The sequence below is a fragment of the Heliconius melpomene genome, chromosome 20 (genome assembly GCF_056956725.1).
Source record: "Heliconius melpomene rosina isolate 202511_hmr_F chromosome 20, ASM5695672v1, whole genome shotgun sequence".
NCBI classification, from domain to species: domain Eukaryota; kingdom Metazoa; phylum Arthropoda; class Insecta; order Lepidoptera; family Nymphalidae; genus Heliconius; species Heliconius melpomene.
This window is the reverse complement of record NC_140408.1, coordinates 11,757,397-11,773,732: the sequence shown is the minus strand read 5'-3', so window position 1 is coordinate 11,773,732 and position 16,336 is coordinate 11,757,397. Positions and strand designations below refer to the sequence as shown.

At 32.0% G+C, this 16,336-nt stretch overlaps 1 protein-coding gene across 3 annotated transcripts; it reads left to right on the top strand.

The window, feature by feature from the left end:
- The first annotated feature begins 115 nt into the window (after positions 1-115).
- Positions 116-15,453, top strand: dlt (codanin-1 like protein dlt). 3 transcript variants are annotated; one of them, XM_085204760.1, is made up of 16 exons: positions 116-288; positions 364-452; positions 1,677-3,104; positions 3,753-3,906; positions 4,245-4,342; positions 4,419-4,525; positions 4,873-5,087; positions 5,820-6,317; positions 6,625-6,801; positions 6,982-7,204; positions 7,979-8,121; positions 8,409-8,562; positions 9,171-9,365; positions 10,000-10,265; positions 11,340-11,473; positions 13,675-15,453. In XM_085204760.1, exons 1-16 carry the CDS (start codon positions 202-204, stop codon positions 13,676-13,678), a joined length of 3,972 nt encoding a protein of 1,323 aa, XP_085060886.1. In that variant the 5' UTR covers positions 116-201; the 3' UTR covers positions 13,679-15,453. The 3 variants fall into 3 exon arrangements, with proteins under 3 accessions (XP_085060886.1, XP_085060883.1, XP_085060884.1); XM_085204757.1 differs by having other exon boundaries at positions 11,935-15,453; XM_085204758.1 differs by having other exon boundaries at positions 11,340-15,453.
- The last annotated feature ends 883 nt before the right edge of the window (positions 15,454-16,336 follow it).

Genomic DNA, 16,336 nt, shown 5'->3' with positions numbered 1-16,336 from the left:
ATAGCATTATGTTATTTAATAGAGGAGTAGACAATATTGTTTGAATCATCAGAAGATAAAAAAAGCAATCAATATTTGTTGACATTACAGAGATACAGATTATAAAAATAATCAGTCGTGTCACTGTCATGGCGGTAAAAGTGGATTTAGCGCGCATCTCTATGAATCGATCGCATATTTTTCTATTTTTATGTAGTTAAAATGAGTGAAACAATAATAGAAAGTGCTTTATCCGGAAAATTAGAATGGGATCTTATATCTAAATGGTTAAACAACGAGTCAATAGAGGTGCATAACCTAGAAAATCAAAATAAAGTTTAAAATATTTCAAAGTTTATTATTTTATTTTTGAAATTGTTTCAGGGCGCAAATGAAGACTGTATACTGCTTTGTACTGATAGATCGGAATTTGTGGCTTATTTTCTATCGTATTTAAGGAATCAAACAGACAGGTACGATAAATTATTCTTAATATTGTTTATAATATAAGTACAATGAACTAAGTAAATGAATAAACTGAATCTACTGCATATATCAAGGTAGAGAGAAATTTAAGCCTTTCGAATTAGATACTATTAAGTATATAAAAATTTTCTACACTTACTGTTTGAGAGAGTTGCTTCTATTGGCTATATTAAATTCCCTGATTGAATATTTGATTAGATCAGAATTTCTGGCTTATTTACTGTGGTATTTAAGGAATCAATCAAATGTAGAGGTGTCTTACGATCCCTATTTTTCTTTATAATATACAAACTAGATATAGAAACTATTGAAACTAATTTACAGATCATATTCAATAAGTGATAAATAAGACTTTAATTTTATGTCCTACATATATCAAAGTAATCAAATAAAACCTAATGTTTTAAATTTGTTTGATTAAGTAAATGCATTTTTTTTTATGGATCTTAAAATAGTGGTTAATTAAATAGTAAATAGGGAAGTAAATAATGCCATATTCTTAGATTGCACTCTTCACTCTGTGCTCCACTGGCATGCCTAAAAACCATAAAACAAGAAAGAGCAACAACAAGAAGAACACTTTTTACTCTGAGTATTTAAGAAAAATATATATTAATTGAAGAAAAATATTGCTATATAATATTATACCTTCATGCTATGTATGAATTTAGCTGTCTAAGTGAACCATTTTAGGAGAAGTCATTTTGTTATCCACTTTCTGCCCATTTGTAGATACTTTTTATTATGTGCAAACAACAGTAACATGAAATATTTTATTTCTTATATTTTTTCCATTGGGCCATATGTCCTGGTGTGCCCAAGGCACTCCATAATTCCTGATATATTTTTTCGCCTCTGATACATAATATACTTGAAATATACAAATTTAATAATGTAGCCATTATTTAATGGAAAATATTTAATAGCCATTGTATGTACTATTAAATATTTCTCATTTGTGCTAAAATAATTAATATTGAGAATTAAATAATATTTAAATGTTACTTTCTATGGGATGCTTTTTACTATGGGATAGATGACTGATGGATGTGAGTTAGACCCAAGGGGGAATGATTATATTTAAATTGTCAACATTGTGTTCAACACACAACATCTCAAAAATTGGCCATCTCCGTACCCTGCAATACAGAAAAACATGTGAATCTGTTTTTTAATAATATTTAAACACTATTCCAAATATTTCTTTCCAGCATTTTACAAACAAACAGCAGTGCCCTACCTATCCTTCAACACCAAAGTACACCAGAAAAAAAGTTTGGTAGAAAGCATCACCGTTCAATCAGTGACCCAACTTGTGACAATGACAAATCAAACGACAGTCTTATAGTCAAATCTGAAAGAAAAACTCATGAATCACCAAACAGAGATAAAAGGAAACAAGGAAAGAGAGTGAAGACTAAACTTTTTCCAGAAGAAAAGAAGGAAAATGTATCTCTTTCATCTGATGAGTCTAGGCTTAGTCTAGGTATAGACCGAATTGTTATATCTAGTACACCTGTGAAGAATGGCTTCAAAGATTATCCAAATTTACCAGCAAGCCCAGTTACTCCTCAAAATAGGTCATTTAAAGAATTTGAAAGATGTGATACACCAAGATTGAATCGTCATTCAAGATCTTCAGATAAAAGTGTGAGCTTAGCAGATTACTTAGTAAATGTCCAACCGAAAAGTTCAAGGAAGAAACGATCTAAGAACACATCGAATGATAGCGAAACAAAAATTGATTTAGATTTGAGTAATTCTGAAAGTTTTCCAGAAATAAGTGCGAGAAAATCCAGTTCATTAAAATCTGAATGCCGTAGGATAAAACCTACTAATATCGATAGAAGTAAAAAAAGTTATTCACTTAATAGTTTTACACCAGAAGTATTTCAACAGCCATCATTAGCTTTGGAAGAAAATTTGGCTTTTAAGCCAAAACCTCAATCAGAAACGTCAAATAGCATAGAAATAGAAAGAAATATACTGAAACAGGATAAGCTGAAGCTTGCGGAGAAATTTAGCACTTTAAACACAGCTATAACTCCTAAACCAACGCCACAGATTAAAATATTGCAAAGAGAAGAAAAAATACAAAATTATATAGAAGCAGACGTGAATAAAGTTGTTTTTACCGATAAAATCGATGTTTTAGTCAACATTTACGAAATTTTGCTAAAAAATAATCTAATTTTGAGTTCAAATACGGAAATTTATTATTTAATAACTATTTTGCTATCAAAACAGTGGGAAGATGATTATATTAACTTGGAGAGCCAGTTCAAATCTGATTTAATGGGGAATATATTGAAAATTATACATAATTCAACATATTTTGCTGTAAAGTCATTATGGAACCAGAGGACAGTTCTAGAAGTTATATTGGATAAAAATTCGCTAAAAATATTAGGGGAAAACAAGAAAATTAGAAGTTATTATCCAGATTTAGCTAAGTTTTTGCTAAATTCCTATGGTTTGAAGTGTGAAGCTGAAACTCATGGGGAACGGAAGCATATTGATAGGCTATCCAATGGAATAGTATGCTTCAATCATGAAACAGATAATGCTGAGAACTTTCCGTCCATACTGAGCTTTCAGAATTTTAAAAAGCAACGGGATATGTTTTATGAGATATTGAGGTATGTCTTTTATAATAAATAAGAGCAAAAAAATAACATGTGTGTAATAGTTGTAGGTTCCATAACATTCCAGTTAATGTTTAATATTTATAATAAAGATGAGTTTTCGGTGGCCATCGTGTCACAATGGAACATTGTAAACTGCAATGGTTGTTAATTCGATTCCCACTCCAGAAAATGAACAATTTTTATATGATAATGTGAGGCGATGAGTTCCGTCACTCAACACACGAAGTCTTGAAAATTGGCAAAAGTAGTTTCTATTTAGAAATTTTAAAACTAAATTGTAAGTGTGCATATACGAAATTCGACGTTGTTCCATAAGAACATATAGATTGGTGATCAGAGCCTGGTCTGATCAAATTCTGACTATAATCGCGACGGTCGTAGGTTCGATTCCCACACTCAGGAATTACTTGATTTTATGATGTAATTGTAATTTGAGGAATAACAAAGCTCGCGACGAAAACCAAAACCAAAAAAAACTTATAAATAAAGAAATACATGTTTTATATTTAGAAACTGAAGAAATAAATAATTACCGCGGTTATAAGAATTTAGGCGGAGCTTGATGAGAACTTCTAGGTGTGGTGGTCAAGAAGAGCGGGTTCAAATCCTGATATGTTTCTAAATATTTTTTTATTACAGATGGTATCAAGACACTCACACGACATTATCCAGGTCGACTCTAAGGGTCAGAATTAAATCATTATTATCGAGTGGTTCAAGCGCTTCTAATTTTGCTCATCTCTCTACCCTTTTTACACATATGTTGATGGAGACGCTGCCTTATAATGAGCAGGTAGTGGGTTCAACTATTCAGATTTGTTGCTGTAACTGGTTGGGGAAAATATTATTAGTGAAATTTTTATTTGAAAATGGAGGATGGAGTGTCTTAACATTCCGTTCTCTTTGCTATATATGGGAATATATTTTTTACAGTGTTTTAAATACAGACAAGGGCAATACGGAAAAGGTAAACGCGACGGTTGCGGGTTCGATGCCCTCTTGAATAATATGAATTATTTCGATTTCCTCGCTCTAGTAACAAGACAAAACGTGGCGTTAGGTTTTGCCCACTCAAAATGCAATGTCTCGGAAATAGGACAATTTTAATATTTTTAATTTGTACCTTTTTAGGAATCGAAACTAAGTAAACTACAAAGGAGGTTAACATGCCCTTCCGCCACTGAGTCTCATAGGTTACCACATTTTAGTGATAAGGAGATGTTTTACAAGTATGTACAATAACTTAAGATATTAAAAGATGCTATAAAAGATATCGCTATATAATATTTTATATTTTTTTTACAGAGAATTCATAATGTACGCAGAAAATGAAAGTTTCAGAGTGCATCTAAAAGATGCACTAGCTTCAGAAATTATAGTGTTGGACTCTACACCCATTCAGAATGAATCATGTAAGTTTTATACATTTTATGTATACACCTATTTTATGTATTTGAACCCATAATTTGTATATTTACCATTATTTTTATGTGATTGACCTCCATTTTAAGTATTAATTCACCATTTATGTGTGACTTTTCCTCATTAAACTAACATAAATGTTAGTGCCTCTGATTTTAATGTGCTTTCCTCTTTTTTTGTACTTACCCCCATTTTTGTGTGGTTACGCTCAACATCAACACAACGCTATTTAAAAAAATAATATCTTTGTAAAATATATTTTTTACCAAGATATAAGATTTTTTAAATTAAATAATTCTAATAACATTTTTAATTTTTTTGTTATATTTTTTTACAGCTAACGGAACAGACATGAACAAGGAGTTTTTACAACTTTCAAAAAAGTTGGCCATATTATCAAAATTTTTGGGTTATCTCACTTCTTTACCCTATGCTCAAATCTCAATAGATATTTTACTTAAATCTAACATAACTAATATAAAAAACCACGAAGAATTGTTTAAAACGCCTAAAGAGAAAGTTCTGGAGAATAATTTAGTAACAAGAGATTATGTAAGTATTTAAGCAGTGGCGTAGCTAGGGGGGTGCGAGCGGTGCGGTCGCACCGGGCATCAAAAGGAAAAGGGGCATCAAAGTCGACGATTACTTTGTTTTTAGACCTTAGACCATTTTAAAGGGCATCAAGTCCCCTAAGCCGCACCGGGCAGCAAATACCCTAGCTACGCCACTGTATTTAAGTTAGCATTGGTGTGTCTGGATGGTTCGTTATATAGTTTTTTATATTGAAATTGTTATAATTTGCTTATTTAGAAAAAAATTGTTTTCTTTGTAAAATTACGTCGTTGTGGTGCAATGGGACCACGTTCCGAAGAAACGCGATGATTGTGATTGTGCTTGATCCCCACTCGGAGTAACAATTATATTTAGATTATAGTTATAATTTAAACTTTGCGGCGTTGAGTTCTACTACTCAACACGCAATGCCTCCAGAATTCAGCAGTAAGTGGGCAACAGAGTGTCTTAACACTGGATTCCCTCTGCCTACCCTGCTGTGTGCGGGATACAGCGTGAAGCTAATTTATAGTTATAATTTCTTATAATTTCTCTGCTATGTAAAACAGTGGTTAAAATACATTGTGGTAAATTTGGGAAGAACGGAGTGTTTTAACACTAGGTTTTGACTGTATACCGTGCTATTTATACATATATTGGGGATATAGCTTGAAGCTAATAAAACTGAGTACCGTCCAAATATATTTTTATTTTCACGTTATATATTTTCAGAGTCAACCAATCATAGACATAAAAGGACTATTAAAAGCTTCCATAGATAATAACAGAATATTAATAACGCTACCATGGATAATACATTATTTATCTATGCTCGATTACACAACGCTGAGACTGACATATTATCAAAATATACTCAAAATAATATTTCGAATAAATGAAAAATTAAAAATAAACAACACAGATAATAAAAAAACAACGATTATATATTTAAAATCGATTATAGGATGGTTATTCGATTTGCCCCACTTTCCACAAGAGCTATTCTATGAGAAGTGTAATATCGATGCTGTGATATCGATTGGTTCAATCGATTTCGTGATGGATGAATCGATTTTATTCGAATTGTGTCCGTTTTTGAGGGATTTTAGTGTTTTATTGACCACATCGAGGGTTAATGAGAAGGAAAGTTTAAGTTTTAGACATATAACTCCGGTTAGTCTGAGTTTGAATAATGAAGATCGGATACGAAATAAGGAGAAAGAGTTGCAGGTATTTTTTGTCTGTATTTATTCACGCAGCGATGCGTGATGATGTTATAACACTCAGTTTCTACCTAACACCCCTTTCTACCTAATTTTCGAGACATTGCGTGTTGAGTTGCAGAACTTAACTCCTCACTTTGTTTTTTTACCAACAAAAATTAGATAGAAGGGGGGGTCAGGTAGAAACTGAGTGTCTTAACATTTGGTCCCCTCTGCCTACCCTGCCTGCCTACCCTAAGTCAATATTTCTTTATATTAAGCTTAGATATTATCTTCATGTATTTGAACCTATATTATACAAATTAAAATTCTAGTTACGTCTTGAAGAAGAATTCATCAAAAGTCAGCCATCTTCCACACGAAAAGTTCTAGAGCTGGTGACAGAGAGAGTGTCCTCTAGTATTGTTAAAGAATTTGCACTGACTTTATCAGCGGCGAGGAGGAGGGTGAGGGTCTGTGCCGCTGAATTGGTCGCTGGTGATAGGGATAAGGTAGGAGAGATTGGTTACTGAGTGTTAGCTTCACAGCATATCCCGCATATAGTGAGATAGGCAGAGGGAACTTAATGTTAAGACACTCCATTCCCAAATTTTGAGATGTTGAGTGTGCAGAGAAACTGAAGGTTGCGGCCGTCAACCGGACAGGGGGGTTTTATATATGATGGTCCACAGTCGCGGCTACTGCCCGCCCTGCACGCGCTGTACGCGGCGCATGCGAGCGCTTTGGCAGCGGAGGCGGCGCGCACGGGTGCGGCGAGGGGGCGGGCGCGCGTGGCGGCGGCGCTGCCCGCGCTGCTGCCGGGCGCGCCGGGCCCGCTGCGCGCGGTTGCCGAGCGGGCCGTCGCGCGCCGCCTCGACAAGTGGCTGGGTGACCATTGGTGCGCGAGTGGGACTGGTGAGTCGGTTTGGATTGCTTTTTTATTTTGTTGTCTATAGTTTTCTTTTTAATTATGTTTCATTTGTTGAAGCCGTTGAGGAGGAATGAATTACTGAAGATAAGACAAAGCGCTTTTCTCGGAAATAACAAAACACATTATTTCTCTGAAAATATGGCGGTGCATGGACAGCGGAGTGTTTCAACACTAAGTTCCCTCTGCCCTGCTTTATACGAACGGAAAATTTTGTCTATTTGTTACCTACAGTTACCTTTCTTGTAGCATGTATTGAAAGGTTTTAATAATTGTTTCAGTTACTGTGACAATGACATTTACTTATTGTATAAAACTTGATGTTATCAAAAGGCGCGAATACAAATTTTATACAAAAATCTAACTTACTTTTTATGTGGAAGTTAAATAAACTAACTTCCACACAAAAAGTGTTAAACGAGTTTAGATGAAACATAACAGTAAAATAGCTTACATATAACTATAAAACAATTTATGTCAATATTTAATGTAATTTGTACTACGATAATAAATTAAAAGAAACAAAGCCTGCTGATGATATAAATATAACAGTTTATGAGAACGGTTTTTGGTTCCATTCATATTCAAAAACTACTTAACTGATTTAGATAAATCTAAAGTAGCATAGCTTACACATCAGAGTAACACATAGTCGACCATTTTTGTAAACATTTGGTATAATTCGGCTATAACCATAACTAATAAATTTAAGCGGGCGAAGCCGCGCATGAGTCACTACTACTATCTTTTCTTCTTACTAGCAATCCTATGTAAAAATATTGAGGAGGAAATGAACACGCTACTAGCAGTGGGCGACGCGTCGCCCCCGCAAGTGCCGCCACTGCCCCTTGATAGCGAGTTTGATCACATAGAGAGTCCCGCGCATACGATTATAGCACTTAAGGTTAGTACTAATATGATTTATTTTGTCTAAATTTTACTGTTTTTATAGAATAATTTTTTTTTATACATGATTGTTTCAAGTCTAAATTAGTATAAAAGCATGTGAGATTATATGAATTAAAACATTAAATATGGTTAATTTAAACGTCTTAAAATGTTATTTCATAATTATTAATTATAGTGTAGATCAAGCAGACGAAGCCGCGAGTGCGTTGCTAGCATTGAATAGTCTTTATTAAACCAAATATTTACATACATTTTTTTATTGAATATTTTTTCCCTCCACAGGAACAAATATGCCTTCTTCTAGAAGATCAGGATATATCTCCCATAGAAACATTAAAAAGTTGTGCCAATATATGTTCACCAAACAACGTATTCACGCGGCCGCCGGCGTTAAGAGCCGTTTTACAGCTGTCCGTTGATTTTGCTATAGTTTTTAGTGAGTTTTGGCGATATTTTTGCTTATATTAAAATTTGTAAAAAAAAAACATCTTTCTCGCATATAGCAGGATTGATAGAGCGGAATGAAAGCAATTTAAATATAACCATCTCGACAGTGGAAATTGAACCCATTTGGACAGGGGAAATTGAATCCAAAACCGTCACGTTTACAGTCAGACGGTTAACGACCTCCGAGGAAATCTCCGACTGTACCGCGATGAAACTTCGATCTAAGGAATGTGCGGAGTTAAGTTACACCTCAACAATCATTGTATATCTGTACTGCCTCACATATATTATTAAAATATATATTTTTTAATGCTACAATAGTTTTGAATTCAAATCCAGCTTAATAGAATGATTATATTTAAACAAGATGATATTTTGTCGGGTATAAAAAAATGAGTAAAAGAATTATAAATACTTAAGTTACCTTAGCTTAGCGTAATATCGCGGCGTTGTGTTACGCAACTCGACACGCTTAATCTCGAAAATTGAATACAAAAACACAGATAGAAACATTAGTTTCCATCTGCCTACGCTGTTATATGTTGGATACGGCGTGAAGCTAAAAAAAGAATTTCATTCGTTTTTTTTTTACCACAGTAAGCAAAAAAACGACAAAAATATCGAACATGCTACTCCACCTCCATACAATATGGAACAGCTGTTGTCCAGACCGACATCCGCCAGCAGTCCAGGATTTGGAGATAGAAGTAGAGGAGACCAGACAAGAACAGCCTCATGATGATGATCATGACGGTAGAGCGCCAACTCCTGACTCCGACGAGGATGGCAAAGGTTTGTTTTGTAATTTTTTTTCTTAGCTTCAGGCTGTATCCCGCATAGTACGATCGTAATGGGAACCTTATGTTAAGACACTTCGGTTAATCGCCAAATTTTCGAAACATTGCGTGTTGAGTTGACTAAACTAAAAGTCTCGCTTTATTTTGTTACCAGAATGAAAGTATTAAATATTTCATTCCCCGTAATAGCAATCAAACCCACGCGTCGTCACGGTTCAATTCCCAATCGGGGAAATGAAGAATGAAGTATTTTCATTTCCTCACTCTGGTGACAAGACAAAGCGAGGCGTTGAGTTTCGCCACACGCAACGTCTCGAAAATTTTGCGGTGCGTAGGACACGAAGTGTTATAGTTTTAATACTAGGTTTTCTTCGCCTGCCGTGTTTTAAAAATATTGATTTTTCATTTAACAACTATAAATTGGGAATAGTTATTCCTTTTTTCACTATCTCAAAACATTTAAACATTTTATTAATTGACCGAGTTCAACCATGTACTTTGTTATCGATCAATCTATCAAAAATATAAACCTAAAAGTAAAAACCTAAAGTATATGTAAATGTATAACCTTCATGTGTTGTTATAAATAAGACTTAAGTTATAACTAATAAACTATATTTCTTCCACAGTAATAACAATAGAATATCAAAAACCAGAACCAAAGCCAGAGAAACCAGAGAAACCTGAAAAATCTGATTCAAACGGACTGCTAGAATACTTTGATAGGATATTATGTCCAAGAAATATATTACTTCTAAACGAATCTAAGGAAAAACCAGTCGAAGTTTGGGAAGCTTTGGCTATCTTTATAGTTTTTCTACTAAAAAATCATTATTTGAATGAAGACTCTCTGACGGAACAGTGCTTGGCTGTTTACAGACAGGACTGGTCACAGGTTTGTTTTTTTTTAAGTATGGTAATTTATAATATTTTGTTAGTTTCACGCTCTATGCCACATGTAGCAGGGAACAGAGGGAAACTAGTGTTAAGACACTCCGTTGCCATTTAAACAACTCCAATTTCAATTCAATTCTAAGAGGCCCCAGTATAACTACCTTGTTATACAATGAGAAGATAAAAAAAAATCACACTTGTGTAAGAATATAGTAAATATATAAAAAAAACTATTTATGAAACATAAATAACTATAGATTCCAAACTACAGTGGAATGCTCATCTGGAAGCACTTGCGGATAAACTCAGCTCTGCCGCGTTTGCAATTAAAAAAGTAAGACAAATTACGGACGTTGAAACTGCCCGACTAGTTTACAATAGCTATTTTCATAGTATTTTATCCTATGGAATGCTGCTATGGGGCAGTGCTGCAGATATCAATTCAATATTTATTCTCCAAAAAAGAGCCGTGAGATATATTTATAATCTAAGAGCTCGAGATTCTCTGCGAGATGTTTTCAAAGATGCAGGTATTATTACAGTTGCTTCCCAATTTGTATATTATAATATTCTCTTTGTCCGACAAAATATACATTGTCATAGCAAAAATAGTGACAGTCATACGATAGGAACGAGAAATAAAGACAAGCTTGTTACAACAAGTTTTCGCCTCCAAAAAGTTAATAAGTCTTTTATGGGTCTGAGTATACGTGTATATAATAAAATTCCGCAGTGTATTCTAGATTTGCCACTTCCAAAATTTAAAATATCTGTAAAAAAAATTCTAACAAGTAAAGCTTATTACACTGTTCAATTCGAATCGAATTAATGTCTATTGAATGTAATGCAGGATAGCTGCCAGCAAATGTAATAGATTGTACCATTGATTTTGAAAAGAGCAACTGTTGAGTTTCTTGCCGGCTCTTCTGAGCAGAACTGCCTTCCGAACCGGTGGTAGCTTTTTGTTCATATGTTCATTCGACGATTCAAAAGTGCTTGTTATAATTGCCTATTTGAATAAAGAATATTTTGAATTTGAATTTGAATAAATTTAAGAAAACCTCTTTCATTCCAGAATATTTTAGAAAACCTATCAACTTGTATGAAATCGGTTTCATCAAAATGGCTGAACTCATCCACGGGCAAGTTTAATTTATTTTTAGACTTTCTTGCGGACTATTGCAATGATATGGACTATGATTTAGTTGAGTAAGTTATTGTTTGGACTATATATAACTGTAATTTCGAAAATAACAATCTAATTTCAGAAATAACAAATTTTGAACAAATTTTGGACTATATTTGATATTATTGAACAACATTTTAGACTATACATAGGTGCTTATAATTGCCAATGGAAATTTTGAATCGAAATTTTAGAATGAACTAATTGTTTTGAAATAATTTTAAATTCTTGATAATACAGCTATGTTATATTTGTATAGATTTTTTTTTTGATTAATCTGACATAACTGTAAATTTGTATTTAATTAAAAAAAATAAAGTTAATCAATTATTTGATAATTATTTGTTTTGTTATATTGTATTTAATGTATATATTTATATTATAATATTACATTTATTTGTTTTAGTCTTTTGTAATTTTAAAAAAATCTTTGTAACGTCGGAAGTCTTTCACTGCACAATATGACGAATGATGATTGTTGTAGGTTCGATACATACTCGGGCGAATGGTTATATTTAAAGCTATTTTCGTTTCACTGATAAGCGGGACTTGAGCTTCGCTACTTAACATGCAATTTTTTGAATTGGCGCTGTGTGTGGGAAGACGTAGTGTCATAATACTAGGTTCCCTCTGCCTGCTACATGCGGGAAACAACATGAAAAGAACTGAAATTTTAAATTCAAATGTTTTTATGATCTTATAAAGAAGTTTTTAAAAAACTAAATTAATTAAATCTGACGATTATTCGTTTTTTTATATAATATATATATGTGTATAAAACAATTATCGTATTATTATATTTTTATGATAATAAATTATGTACATATATCTTTTTTATTTGTTTTATTTTTCTTATGTTTAGTTTTTCATTGAATTTTACTGTAGGTGGTGTATTTATATCCGTACACTATTTAATTATAACAGTAATATGCTAACGTGATCATTTAAAACTATTTATGGAATAAAATGAATATAACTCTTGTTTAAGACTTAAAAATACTTTAAATATGAACAAAATTAAAATCCTGTTATTTATTCTATTTTATTTTGTTCTGTTTGTTTAAAAAAACTTCTATACAAAATTTTACATATTTTATAGCATTTAGAAATCGTCTTTAATGTAAACAAAAATATATATATTTAATTACATATTACAATAATATTTTGACAAATAATCTAAATATAAACACCAAATTGTATGTTTTAATATGAAAAAAATCTATATACATATATTAATAATATATATACAAAATAATTAAATTTGTAGACAATTTATTAATAATTAGTTAACATATACATGTGTATATTATTTTATAATATTATAAAACATTGTATTCGCATACTTAAGATTATTAACATTGTGAAATATCATATAAAAAATATATATGGGTTGTTATTTCGCAGTAGAACAGTGTTTAATTAATTAATAAAATAGGATGGTTGTGGGTTCGATCCCTATTCGAGGAAGTAAAACATTTATTTACGTTTATATTTCCATTTCTTCGCTCTGGTGTCGAGGCAAAGCACGGCGTTGAGTTGTACAGTTGTACCACAAATAATATGTAGTATCGATCAAATATACTAAAATCTTTACCTTTATAGGTATATGTGTAGATGCGGTACTTATGATTAAATTTTAGAAGTAGGTTTTAGTGTGTAATACAATAATAATAAGATAAAATATCGAATTTTCTTTTAGAATTGTTTTTTTTTATAATAAGATCTTCGGTTTTCACGATTTTACACAATATAAATGAAATTCAAACCGGATTAGTCGCGTATAAACAACATGCTTACGTATAAATACTGCCATTTTATGTAGACGATTAAAATTGTAAAGTTAATTTTTTATTTTTATCGTTTTTAAATTCCACAGATAAAAAAAGATTTTCACTCTTTGCCCATAGAATTTTCTTGGCGGAATTCTACGCTTTATGTAACTAAGACATGCAAACATCTATATGTAAATTATAACTGAAAATATTCTTACAGATGGGAACCTACAAATAGTAATAAATTTGTATTAAATTAAATAATACTTTATTACCAACTAATATCACTTTACCCTATATAGAAACGTAGACCTCATGGTTAGGGGCCTTCTAAACTAAAAACTAAAATGACAATATTCATTTAATATTAGAATTAGAACGATATGTTCTTTTTATAATGTGTGTATTTATATGATTTAGTTAAAAATTGTATTGCTTTCTTCATATTTCAGTTAATTAGAGGCGCCCGTGGCATAGTGACACAGAGCGTGTAAACGTGAAGGTTGTGGGTTCGAGTCTCACCCGGGATATTATTTATTTTCATTTACCCCCTCTGTAACAAATCTGTATAGGTAACAAAACAAAGTACAGCGTTGAGTTCTGCCACTCAACACGCAATGTCTCAAAAATTGCATTCTGACTTGGTTCCTTCTACCTAGTTTAATATAGGCGGTAAACAGCGTTAAGCTATTAAACTTAATATTTTATTTAATATAGGACCACACCATACGGTGAATATGAATGAGTGCCAATTGGACAGTTCAATTTTAATTTGTTTTTGTATTTTATTATTACTAGGTAGTAGATTCGATTTGTAATGAAAAGCGTAGTGTCTTAAACCTGCCGTCCTGTTGGATCGCTCAAATTCTTTATCACTAGTGATAAGGAGGTATTTTGTTTTGATTGAAGTAAAATATTTATACATACACAATATTATTATGTATAATCGTGTATAATTTGGTTTATAAAATACAATTTTGAGTATACTTAGGTATATGTTTTATGGAAATAATACGTATAAAAATTTTATATATAGCGGGATATGAACCCGCGCTTGTGGTTTACCGTCCAAGTGCAATAATTACTAATACATACGATCTCATCAAGATACGTCTTAATAGGCGCGTTTACTACCTATTAAAACAATCGTATGGCTTTGTAGTCAAAGCCTTTGGAAGGTTACTTGGCGCGGGTTCAAAGTCATTAAAAACAAAATTGAATAATTTCATTAATTGATATTTATAGAATAATAACTTTCTGGAATTTCTAAAATTATGTTGTAATTTATCAAAGTTATATTGATACCTTAAACGTATTTGAAGCTGTGTCTCGTCCACGTCCCTGCTCTTCACTACTGAGCCATACGCTGTTATCGCAATATCGCAATAATTATGTAATTGATTTGATATCTACAATTTTTATTGCTATAATCTGTATAGAAAGCGTATGACTAAATTAATTATTTTTATTTCCTCGCTTTGGTAACAGGCCAAAGCACGGCGATGAGTTCCGCCACTCAACAAATAATGTCCACTATTCGGGCAGAAATGAGAACAAAGTGTTTTGGGTTCCCCTCTGCCGTCCCTCCTATATGCGGGACACAGTGTGAGGCTATATTAGAAAAAAAATATCTATAGATAAATGATTTAGCTTAAAAGCCATTATACTATACTTATTAGATATTAAAATATTAAAGAGGACACAGGTTCAATTCCGTTTATATAAAAATGTATATAAAATTGTAATTTAAATATATCTATCTATATTTAGTAATAGACAAATAATATATATATATGTATTAGATTGAATGTTTGCTCATTAACATTTAAGTATTTTTATTAAAAGTTGACGCTGCAATGAGAGCCGCCAATTTAATTTTAATTATCATTAAATTGATAGAATTTATATAAATATGTTCATCAATTTAATTATAATTAAAACGCTAATTGATGTTTTTGAGTGGAACTGTTAAAATTTTATTTATAATATGAATATTAATTGTATTATGTTTCAAAGTGTTTTTACTTAGAATTATAGATAACTTTTCTGGGCTTATTTAATATTTTTCTTTTATTTATATTTAGTAATTAAAAGGCTTCCATTTTTATTCAAATTTTACAACTAAAAAGGTAATATGTTTTCCTTTAATTACTATATTTTATAACTACTATTTAGTATATTGATTTGGATCTGTAATAAAATCTGTATATAATAAAAAATACTTGTCAAAATTATTTGTTTTTTTGACACCGTTATACATAACGTTAGGGATGTAAATACAGAGAGAATCCGACTGTATCGCGACAGGTCTGGCTTCAATTTCCCCGCGTAGAATGATTGTTTTCATTTCCTCGCTCTAATACCGGGGCAAAGCGTGGCATTAAGTTCCGCCACTCATCACGCAAAGCCTCAAGAATTTGGCGGAAAGTGTTGATTCGTAAGTGTCTTAATGGGAACGGAGTGTTTTAATACTAGATTCGAAGGTTCCCTCTGCCTTCCCTGCTATGTGCGGTACACAGCAGATGGGATGAAGCTAAAAAAAGAATATACAATTAATTTATTATGTCTTTGTATAATTGAACAGTCTGATTGTAAACGCGGTGGTTGTGGTTCGGTTCAATAACAACACTTATTTTCATTTTTCCGCTTAGAAAATACAAGATACGATGTTAAATTACTTCACTTAACACATTATTCATAATATGTTTTGATTTCGAAAGGAAAACAGAGAACGGAGGGTATTAACACTGTTTCTTCTCTACCTACGCAGCTATATTAAAATAAAAGAATAATTATACTTATCTATATATATATATATATATATATATATATATATATATATATATTTCACGGGAAATTCCTCTCCCATATGATCGCTCTGCTAACAATTTCATTGGGGTCAGTCCCGTGACTAGTTATCGTGTCAGTGCAATTTTCTTTCTTCACTGGGAACCATGCTTGAATAAAAAAGTATTCATCAATGTTCATACATTAGGCGATTTTGGTGGCAAATACCAATGGTGAAAGTAATTTATTATGTTTTTCTTAATAAAATCTGTGGTTTTCCCGATTATTACACATGTTAAATGAAACTCTTTAGGCTTTAACCGGATT